Raw genomic sequence first — 11,515 nt, forward strand, 5'->3', positions numbered from 1 at the left:
CTAAATGATTTACTGTTTTATTTTAGATTTTAACCTTTATAGAAGTGGGTGGGTGAACAGCGTTCATTGTTCATAATGCACGTCGCACTCTTCAGTTGCAGTTTTTCGGATGTTCATTTGTTATATTTTAATAACACGTTAACTTTTGTCGTAACATGTTTTCATATCATATTTAACATCATTTTATTTTAAGTGTTTTTCTGCCTCGCTGTCTGGAGTATAACATGTAATGTTGCTAATGCACAATAAGATGCTGCACAGTTAAGCATCATGGTTCATTATTTAAGAATGGGATTAATGGTTTAAAACAGCTTTGTTGTTGTCAGCTTACATTAAACAGTTCTCAAATGTAACTTCATATCTGAGTGTTTCTTAGTGCTAGACCAGTCGATTAGTCAAAATTTTTTTTCCATGGTTAGTCGACTAAGACATTAGTCCAGGAACATCTTTAGTCTACACGGTTGTGTTGACTACCACAAGGTGAAGAAGGTCTCAGTTTGATGCTTTATCCACACGCTGCATGTCCTGCAGCCAATTTGGATGATCTTAAAATGGTGATCCCGAAAATGGTGCTCCAGTTCTTGCCCCTTGGTCGCCCACTGTGACGTATCAAAACTACTCTCTGAGGCAGGTATCCTCACCTGAATATACACCCGGACCAAACTTTAGTTCATCTGAAGAACAATTCATCTTTAATTATTGTGGCTAACAGCTCATATTTCACTTGGAGACTTAACTACTGCTAAAACTGCATAAATGCACACAACTACTATCATGGAGACTACAGACTGGACCAGATGATGATGATGATGATGATCGTCACCTACAGTCATCACTGTGCAGCTCTTCCTGGGAGGAAGCAGGAATATGAAGCGTTACGTGGATGTGCAGGGAGCCCCACTTAGTGCGTCCTAACTCCCCAAACAGGAAGTGAAGAAAACAGGGAAACGGGATGAGTTTCATACTTAAAAACATTTAATTTGAAAGCTTTAACAGGAAACACTGCACTACTTTTCAGAATAAAATGAGAAATTGTTACAGAAACATGTTCATAATAAAAGTTTCTTCCATTATCTTATGACATCTTAGATCTGAGTACTGGGTCTAGATTGCTTCCACCCTCACGTTGGGCATCACCAGACTCTCAAAACATAAAAAAAAAATGAACACAGAGCATTGTGGGAAATCTGGCACTGCACCAGGAGTCACACACAGGCTGCCAAAATAAAAGTTTTGACCAAATATTTCTTTGTACAAGTTTTCACTTTATTCACATAAAACTGATGATGTCATCACTCAGTTTGTTTGTTTTTAATTCATAATTTTCAACAAAAACAGCAAACCAGTCAAAAAGCAGTGCGGGCTGCCAAAAAAAAAAGAAAAAAAAGAAAAAGAAAAAAAAAAAAAGCAGTGCGGGCTGCCAAAAAAAAAAAGAAAAAAAAGAAAAAGAAAAAGAAAAAAAGCAGTGCAGGCTGCCAAGAAGTGATGTCATCAGATCACCTGCGGTACCGCCCCCTCTCCTTGTCCCTTTCTCTTTCTCTGTCTCTATCCCTCACTCGCTCTCGCTCTCTGTCACGGCGCGGGCCACCTCGCTCACGCTCACGCTGACGCTCTCGCTCCCGCCGGCTGCTCACCACTGCCTGCGTCCGCCGCAGGAAGTCGTCCACTCGCATGTCATAGTCGTGCTGTATGATGGAGGAGGGTGAACAAAAACAAAAAAACAGTAAGAGGCTGTGCTGATCACTAATCAATACGCCTGATTGGACTGAGTGAACTTACTGGGCTGGACGTGAAGGCGCGGTGCTGCGGTGCTCGTTGCTTATCTCTGAAGCGAGGGGGCGGGGCCTCGTGTGGTGGCAGGGGTGGGTGGTGATGATGGTGGTAGGCCTGGTGAGGGGGAGGCGGTGGGTGGCTGTGGTGGTAGTAGGGTGGATGGTGTGGGGGTGGCTGCTCCACGCCGGGATAGCCCGCCTGATGACACACGTGGCATCATCATTAGATCAGTCTGTAGTGACTTTAATAAAGGCTTTTAATCTGAAAATTCTCATGCAACATCTTAAAACACAAAAACAGTTTCCTGCATCCAGGTAAAATGCATGTTTTCATCATCTGTCACAGGCAGGAACAATCGATCAGAACGTGATTAATAACCTATTCATACCAGAGTCTGCCAGGGCGCCGGGGGGCCGACACTGTGGTGGTAATCCCTCATATACTCGTTATAGGACTGAAGCAAGAAGGACAAAGGTGAACACAGGTAAGGACACAGCTAAACACAAGAAAACCCCTTCCTGTCTGAAATCAAATGATCTGCATGTGGTATTTGTGATGATTACGGGCTGTTTTTAATGGAAAGACTGAATCATTTACAGTTTTATTTATGTTCACCCACACCTCTAATCAATACTAATCAGACTAATCAATAAACAATCAGTGAAGTGATAAGTAATCAATGAAGTGAAACGTTTGGACCCACCCCATTGAGAAACACGTCTCGTCTTACGCCAGAAAATCGCCTGGAAAGAGAACAGATTCATGAGAAATTCAGACTTTCAAATTTTATTATTATTTTTTTTTAAATTCAAGACGAAAGTTTAGATCCTTTGAATCTTCACTTTATCATGGTGGAGGAGTTTCTGATCAATATATGAAGGGACTTGCAGGTGGCAGAGTTTAGTGTGGATGCGGTCCTGTGGGTCTGCCTGGGTGTGATGGTTGGGTATAGACCACCTGCCGTGGCCGTGGTAGTTGGGCGCCAACCACAGGGGCAGACCTCAACAGTCTGGTCCCAGCAGCCCATACCGGCAACAGGAATGGAGGACGTTACACTTGTGGTATGGAAGGAATCTGAGCAAGCACGTGAGGCTGAGAAGCCAGCTCAGCTTCTGGAACTGGAGTTCGGCACCTGGATGTTTAGGGGTTCCTTCATGGACTAGAGTTGTTTCCGTGACTGAGCACAGAGCAGCACCTCACCCCAAGAAACATCTAGGAGCTCCACTTTAATTCTGCCAAGGGCAACAACAATGTCACCTCGATCTGGCACGATTGGGAAGAATGACCTGCTCGTCCTGAACCTGAGTGGTGTTTTGTTATTGGTTCGTCTATAACGAACACCATGTTTGAACTTAAGGGTGTTCATAATTTTGTAATTGTATCACCAGATCTAAGGCCTCAGGTGAGGAGAGGAGCTGAGGTGTGAACGGATCACCACCTGATGGAGAGTTGGATCAGATGCATGGAGTTGTGGCTGTAAAGTGGTTGGTACCTGTCGTCTGGTAACCCTTTAACCATATGGTGAACAACAGAGGAGCTATCGAGCTGAATAGAGTCCTTTTGAGCTTGCTAGACTCTGGACGTATAGTTGGAGGTGGAGGAACACCTCTGAGGATCTCCTAAATTCCTCTGCAAACCATTCCAGAGAGGAAGCAGAGTCTGAAGATCAGGTGCATGACTTGCCCATCACAGTAGCTAAAAGACTTCCTGGATGTGTCCCCAGTTCTTGCACGTCATGCGCCAGTCTTGGTTGAAATACCCACCAGTAACTCTGGACTGACAGACTTTGGTGATGATCCCCTTTGTAATAAGGTGAACCAGAAGGATCACAGCTGGGGATATACCTGGAAGGTCTAAGACTGGGTACAGGAGAGTCTGCTGTCAGCTGAAACTCAGATTCAGGAGGAACAGTGCAGCGTTTGTTCTGGATGTCTGGTCAAAGACATTTGAAGATGTGATGAAGTTTCTAATATCAGTCTGATTACATCAACTCAGGGTCTAAGAGGAATACAGAAGAAACCCGATTCCAGGTGTGTCTCACCTGTCCACTGGCTGGCTCCTCAGGTCCTGGATGAACCCTAAAAGCACGACACATAAAGTTCGGTTGAGGTGACAGTGAATGGCAAACATTCAGGTAACAGGTGTGTTCGACACCTGCACCTGAAAATCTGGGTCTTAGTCGGCTGTTTAAATGGAAGCTGCACATTAACCTGCTCGCTGGCTGAAGTCTGGTGGACCGTCAGGTCGCAGTCGCTTCCTGCCGTGGAGGTCATACTCTTCAGGTCGACGCCTACATAAACAAGTCCACAGGTAAGACACACACATGCACTCAGGTACACTCCATCACACACACACACACACACACACACACACACACACACACACACACACACACACACACACACACACACACACACACACACACACACACACACACACACCAATACAAACCGGATACTTCCTCAGATCAGACTCCAACACAAGAAGAAATCCCCCACCCTCCCCCAAATCCGTTTTCACACACAAACTCGAACTGCAACACAATCAGCCGCTCTGTGTGGTTCACCTGTGACTTCACCTGTGACTTCAACTGACGCTTACCTGGACGAATCAGATATCACACAGGTCTAGTAACAGAAAGCTTTGAGGATAAAGACAGACTGATTTGGACATTTACACCAGGTGACACCTTCAATTTGTGCCTGGAAACAGCTTTGTCTGTAACATGATGTTTAAACGCAAGAAAGTCAGACGCTGATAAAGACCCTGTTCAAATCCTGTTCTGATCCTATTCCAGTCCTATTATGAACATGTTTCAATCCTGTTCTGGTCCTATTCTAGCCCTGTTCAGATCGTGTTCCATTCCCATTCTGGCTGAATTAAGGTGCTGTTCCTGCCCTACTCTGGTCCTTTTTAGGCCCTGTTCTGATCCGGTTCCAACCATATACCGATCCTATTCTCATTGTGCTCTGGGCCTATTCCAGTGCTGTTCCAAATTTGTTTTGGCTTATTTTTAAATCAACTGATGTCCACACAGAATCTCCTGTTTTAAAAGTTTCACTCTGAAGGATGAAAACAGAATCTGCAGTCTGACAAAGTCTCTCTCTCTCTCTCTCTCTCTCTCACACACACACAAACACAAATAAAAAAAAAAAAAAAAAAAGAACAAATGAAGAAGAACCTCTGAAAGGGACAACATACCGCTTCTGCTGCGTATGAGGGAGGGGCAACACTTTAAAAAAAAAAAAACAGTTTTTCTCCTCATCAGTCCATGTTAAAGGCTTTTATAAACCCTCTTATTTTGAAAAGGTGAGGGGTGATGATGATGATGGTGCAGTCCTGTCAATCAATACACAAAGCCCCGCCCCGTGAGCCCTGCCCCGCCCCTTCCAGACCAGCAACAGTCCTTAAACAGAAATGACAAACTGCGTCGTCTTTCTGTCGCTCCGTCCATTCGATTAATTTTATGCTCACTGTATTCGTCCATCAGAGCGACACACACACACACATCGACAACCAGCTCGCCGTCCTGTGTGTGTGTGCCAGTGGGAGGAGAGGGGAGGAAGAGGGGAACATGACTGTCCTTTCATGTGGGGGAGGGGTCACTTTTTTCAGTCCAGGGGTATATTTTTTTTTTTCAGTCTTTTAGGCACCTGCAACTTTACCTCATACAACCAGAGGGAGCCCCGCCCCCAACACACCACACTTCTCATTGGATACAGTCCAGAGGCCTTGCCACAACACACAACCTTACTGGATACAGTCCTGAGGCCCCTCCCCTTTAGACTCACCACACCTCAGTGGATACAGTCCAGAGGCCCCGCCCCCTCCTGACCAACCTGTAAAACCCGGTCAAACACCTGAAACAGTCCATTGGGGTCTCAGATGCTCCCTTACTTCCTTTTTTAGTTCTACCTCGCTCACCCTCCCACCCCCTCCTTCGTCAGTCCAGCCAGTGACGCTTGTCCTTTCTGCTTTTATTCTGAAAGGGTCAGCTTCAGTCCAGCTACAAATTTTCACTTTTTAACCTCTGAAGTATCAAAATCCTGCGAAGACAAAGAGCTTCAAAGGACAAATTTAACAACAACAAAACTTCAGCTCAGCTACGTAAAGACTACAGACCTAAAAAAACAAAACAAAATTCAGCTAAAAATTACAAAATAAAACAAAGAGATGTTGCTCAGCTCACACTTCAAAGGAAATGAAACTCAAGTGAAGGGTTAAACTTCCTCTGTGACGTCAGCTGTTTAACGCTTGTCGAGGACTTCACTTCCTGCCTGACTTTAACACCTCGACCAAAGATGCAGAGTGAGGCTTCGCTCCGGGAAGCTCCAGACTGGAAAAATAACAACCAGAGAACCAGCAACGCGAGCCACGGGAAAGCTAGCCGCCAGCTAAGGGCAGCGGCTGTCTCCGTCGTCCAGCATCAGGTGGCGCCGTGGTCACAGCAGAAGAAGAAGAACAGGAAGCGGGAGGAGGAGCTTGATGATTGGCTAACCTTCCCGGTTCACGTTGTGGTGGTCGGCCCCGAGGCCGCGGCTCCGATGGTGTGCGACGTTTGTGACGAATGCGGCGAGCCACCTGGTGAATGTCCACGTTCTCATCCAATGGAAACAGGGCACAGAGCTGAGCACCAATGTCCGGCTGGATCTCCTGAAAGAGACACAGATTTGCATCATGTGATAGAACAGGAAAACGTGATTCGTAATAGAACAGTCAGCTGACCTGGCCGTCACGTCCAATTTTCACCGGCTTGTGTTCGTTCCAGGGGTTGGAGAGGTGGGCGGTCTTAATGAAAGGAAGCTCCCTCCTGAAAAGGAAATAAAAAAGAAGACAACACTGAATGAAGTAGCCAGCAAGCAGCAAGCAAGGGCATCAGCGGTGAACCATCACACAACACGTGAACTACATCTATGCAGAGGTGGCTCCAGAGGTTCACACCTTCAGCAAACGTCATGAGGCAGAGCCCCAAAATCCACCAACGCAAAAACACAGAGCAGCCTGCTGTGGCGACTCCTGGAGATTTATTCATAACACGTGAAAAGACCCAGGAAAACCGAGTTAGCGATAAAAACGATAACAAAATAACGCTAAAAACCGATAAAAACCCTGAAAACCATACATTTCACACCCGAGCCTCAACTCTCGCGGCCCGGTACCAAATGACTTGGCCCGGGGGTTGGGGACCGCTGAGCTAAAGAGCTGACCTAAGACATGGACACACCCCAAACAGCAGCCAGCCAGCCAGGGATTTCACGTTTCACAGGTAGTTATTTTCAAAGCCAATATCCTCGATCTGTTGGTCAAAGCCCAGAATCAACCCAATACCCTCTGCCTCCAGTTCATCCATAAAATTTTGTCCATAAAATTTAAAATCAGAACCGGAGACCGAGATCAGTCTAGGAGAAGTCAAACACTCACCAGGAACCAATAGAAACAGAGTATAAACCTACTGGATGGAGCTGTTTACCTGCAGAGCCAGTCAATCTTAAAGACTCCTCCCAGCATCTTGGCATTCATTCCAGCAGGGAGCACCCAGTGGATCGGAGAGCCACCATGATGAGACTCTGACGCCAAACGAGCGAAACCTGAGGATAAGACAAAACAGACCAATCAGAGTTAAGAAGAGGATAAGGTGAATAAGGTGAACAGACAACGACATATGATACTGAAAACCTCTTTTCCTCATACCTTGGAATTTTCCACTTTCCCTCACAGAGAAGATGAGAACGACGCTCCTAGCTGAGCGGAAGGCAGCATTGAGCTTCTTCTCGTTCACCGGCAGTGTCGACCAAACACCCTGTAAACGCCAGAAACACCAATTCATCCTCAGCTATCAGAACAAAACGGGGAACAACACAGGGGGTGACAGGGAACGATGACAGAGGGAAAATCGAGGGGAACAACAAGGAATGACACAAACTACACTGGGGAAGACATGGGAAAGAGAGGGAACAATGAGGGGAACAACACAAGGAGGAGGGGTGACAACAGAAAATGACAGTTGGAACCATGAGGGAGGTGACATGGATTGAAAAGGGGAACAATGGGGAACAGCGAGGGGGTCAACGTGTACCTTAGCTTTGGCCAGTGACACATTCTCGTGGTTGTTGCTCTTAATGAGGAAAAATCGGGCATCTCTCAGGATATAACGCAGCTTGCTTGTTGGATCTACAACAACACAGGAAATAGCTGTAATCTGATTACTTGCAACTCAGTAAAGGTATAAGTGTAGTAACGGGTAAGTAACCATGGAATATTGTCCTTACTCTCCATGCCTTTACGAACTGCACGGACCGACGATGACAGCTTCTCCCGCTTCTTTTCTGAACCTTTCAAATTAAAAGCAGTAATTTCAAACATTATGTCATCGTTTTTTATTTCTCCTTGAAAAGAAAAATGTACATTACTAACTCTATGGTTACCTGAGGCCTCGGAGGCGGAGCCTGAGTGTGCTGACTCGCCATCATCAGAGAAGCTGACAGAGGAGGCGGAGCGTGAATCACCAGCCTCGCTACGTGTGTCATAGTCATTGCCCTCACCACCACGACGGTCGTACTCTTCTTCTTCCTCCTCATCCTCCTCCTCCTTCTCTCCTTCCTCTTCCTCCTCCTCCTCCTCTTCTTCTTCTTCCATACCTTCTTCCTCCTCTTCCTCCTCTTCCTCCTGGTCATCTTCCTCTTCCTCCTCTACATGGGAAGCAGCGGGGGAGGAGCTGCCCGATGCCTGTTCTGAGCCGTATTCTGCTCCTGTCTCGTCCTCTGATTGGTTCTCCTCCTCATGGGGGGGGGGACTTGCTCGCCGCTCATCACGGCGTAACTTCTGAAGACAAACAGGAAGTTAATACGAATGGCTGGAAACTAGGGCTGCTCAATTAATCGAATTTTAATCACGATTACGATCTGGGCTTTCAACGATCATTAACAATGACTGAGCCGATTATTAGCCCCTCCCTCGTGCTTTACTCTCGCGCTGCTCCGTGTGGCAAATCGAGCGCACCTCTCTGCATTTCGAACACGCGTCACAACAATTAAGAGGACCCGAGGGAAGCTCGGAAAGCTAAGCAGAAGTTATTTGGAGAGGAGAGTGACTGCCGTTGGTTGAAAAGAGGTAAAAAAAAACTTCAGTGGTGTGGAAACATTATGGGTTCGCGGAGTCAGACGTGGATCAAGTAGACATAGTGTGTAAACTTTGCTGCGGTGTCGTAGCTGCACCACAGAGCAACACTGCGAAGTTCACTAAACATAGATGTTTACATTTTTCATTTATTTTTTATATTGCAAACATTTGCACTGTTATCAGTATTTGCACACTATTTTATATTATTTTTTGACAATCTTTAAAGTCATTATTCAATACATTGTTATTGTTAAATAAATATCGTCAAATAATCGAGATCTCAATTTCAGTGAAAATGATCGTGATTATCATTTTTGCCATAATCGAGCAGCCCTACTGGAAACCGTTAAAATTATACTTTTAGTGTAAGCAGTACCTGACTCAGACCCTCCAGGCCTCTCTGGGACTCTCGCCGTCTTGCATCCTCTCCTCCACGGCTCCTCGTCACCTCTCGGGCCCCACGTCTCCCCTTTCGTTCATCATAATACTCATGACGGTAAGTGGTGGAGTGCCGGCCGCGAGGGCTCGACGCCTTTTTAGAGGAGGACAGAGATGGCCCTGGAGCTCTCTTATTGGAGGATGATGACCTAGAAGTACCGTGGCCTGACGAGGAGCGGAGCCTCTTTAGATCCTGGCTGTCAGAACGCTCGCTCTTCCTCTTCGTACCTGACAGACAGCGATGAGGGCTTAATAACATGCACTGTTTTTAATAACTTAGGTCAGGAATGTTCGTGATACTGTCTAGTAGTGTCAGTATGTTTAACAGGCTATAGTAACATCTGTAGTACCAGCTACAGTAGTACCTTTAGAATACTCTCTATAATACTGTCTATCTTCTTTAACTGTCTGTGGTATTCTCTGTAGTACCGTTTGTAGTATTCTTTGTAGTGCTGTCTGTGGTACTGTCTTTAGTATTCTCTTTAGTACTGTCTGTACCTTTCTTGTCGCTGATGTCACGCTCTGTCTCGGGGTTGTACAGCTCGTCATCTTGATCAGGAGCTTCAGTCAGTAAATCTTCCAGAACGTTCAGCTCTCCATCTGAAACCACAGACACACACACACACGTGTGAGAAGGACAGGTAACGCACACCTGGCTGATTAGGCAGAAGGAGGACTCTGTTATTGTCTGTCTGTGTTGGTGTTTATAGACCAAAGCCTGGGTGACACACCTGCTGATATATCAGATTTGATTTCTCACATCTGAAGAATGAAAGTTAACAAGTAAACCTAGAGAAACCGCATACCTGTTGGAGCCCACAAGCAACAATCAGTTCATCTTGGCACAGCCGGGCACAATGTAAAGTAAGTAGTCCACAACTTGTTGACCCAATAAAAGTACGTTTGTAAACATATCATGTCGGAAAGGACTCATAACTAACTCCACATGAATGTTAGAGAGACCCATCGATATTACACTAACATAAAAACTTATAAGAAATAAATCTGGAGCTTTGTTCACAGCTTTCAGGAACACGTTGCTTTAAAAAAATCTCCGCTGCCCATAAAAGCATCAGAAGAAACTGAACATCGCCTGGTCCTGTCCAGATGAGGGATTTAACATCAATTACCATAGTGTTTTAGCAGGTAAACAGAGGAAGCTGACTCGTTAACGCTCTCGTCGTGTTTACGCTCCTCTGATCACTGCTGGATTTAGCCACACGTCTCAGCCAATCACAGGGCAGCAGCTCTGTACCAGCCTGTTTACCTGTAAACAGTCTCCCTAGTTCGCTTTTATGCGATCAGATGTGTCGTTAAAATCGACCAAATCATTGACCCCTCACCCCCGAACACGTCAGAGCTTACTGTGGCCCAAAACGAACTAGGTTCCGGTTCCACCTGTTCTCAGGCGTGCTTAAAGCGGCCTCAGCCGTAAAATCAGCAGTTTTCTGATCGGAGTCTGATGCAGTGAAAGCGAGCCGCTCATCAGCGTCGTGATGGATCAAACACGAGCTGCTAACGCACCGACACATCAAATGGTCACGCGCCCGTCAGCAGCATCGATCATCACAGTTATTATCGATTAACGATCCGCTCCGAGCGGCATCAAACAAAGGCAGCTCGTGGCTAATGCTAATGCTAACAAAGGTCCTCCTCACTCACCTTTGTCCTCGCGCCGGTCGGCCGCCATCACCGCCGCTGTGCCGCGCGCGCAGGTACCGCTTCAGGTGAAGGTGTAGCTGTAGCAGATTTGTTGGGAAGAAGAAGCTACCGGAGGATCCGAGGGTCAGCAAATGGCGGACTGTCTAACAGCAGCGTCTTCTTCTTCTACTTCTGCTGCTGCCAGCCGACAGGTGAACACCGCCACCTGTCGGGCCGGAGCACTGAGTCTGCACAGGGCACAGAGAGGGGCTGAACGGGATTTCTCAAACCTGAACGTGACCACATCACACAGACAACCGAGAGAAACCACATCACAGAGCATAAAGGTCGCATGCACTGCAAATCGTTTTATTCTCCGCGGGAGTTTGCTTCATTCATCCTGGCCGCTGTTTACATCCCGCCAGATGCAGATGCGCAGGCAGCTCAGTGCGCACTCGCGGAGCAGATACTGCACATGGAGCGGACATTCCCGGACTCTCTCATCATTGCTCTTGGGGACTTTAACAAAGCCAATCTGAGCCAT

The 11,515-nt window shown here is 46.5% G+C and overlaps 1 protein-coding gene across 5 annotated transcripts; it reads right to left on the bottom strand.

Annotated features, from left to right (window-relative positions):
* Positions 1 to 69: 69 nt before the first annotated feature.
* ythdc1 (YTH N6-methyladenosine RNA binding protein C1) lies at positions 70 to 11,214 on the bottom strand. Of its 5 annotated transcripts, none has more exons than XM_085283254.1 (17): positions 10,993 to 11,214; positions 9,829 to 9,930; positions 9,269 to 9,558; positions 8,199 to 8,592; positions 8,043 to 8,105; positions 7,850 to 7,965; positions 7,465 to 7,573; positions 7,244 to 7,361; positions 6,499 to 6,583; positions 6,272 to 6,426; positions 3,984 to 4,063; positions 3,815 to 3,851; positions 2,477 to 2,516; positions 2,162 to 2,227; positions 1,780 to 1,971; positions 1,501 to 1,685; positions 70 to 911 (listed from the first exon to the last, which is right to left on the bottom strand). In XM_085283254.1, the coding sequence occupies exons 1-17, from the start codon at positions 11,018 to 11,020 to the stop codon at positions 902 to 904; spliced, it is 2,070 nt and encodes a 689-aa protein (XP_085139380.1). In that variant the 5' UTR covers positions 11,021 to 11,214; the 3' UTR covers positions 70 to 901. The 5 variants fall into 5 exon arrangements, with proteins under 5 accessions (XP_085139380.1, XP_085139379.1, XP_085139382.1 ...); XM_085283253.1 differs by having other exon boundaries at positions 76 to 911; positions 8,199 to 8,595; positions 10,993 to 11,193; XM_085283256.1 differs by having other exon boundaries at positions 85 to 911; positions 7,850 to 7,944; positions 8,199 to 8,595; positions 10,993 to 11,189.
* Between the last annotated feature and the right edge of the window lie 301 nt (positions 11,215 to 11,515).

The sequence above is a fragment of the Mchenga conophoros genome, linkage group LG7 (assembly GCF_057382185.1).
Source record: "Mchenga conophoros isolate Kocher_MC1m ecotype Shallow Benthic linkage group LG7, M_conophoros_male_GT1.1, whole genome shotgun sequence".
Classification (NCBI taxonomy): domain Eukaryota; kingdom Metazoa; phylum Chordata; class Actinopteri; order Cichliformes; family Cichlidae; genus Mchenga; species Mchenga conophoros.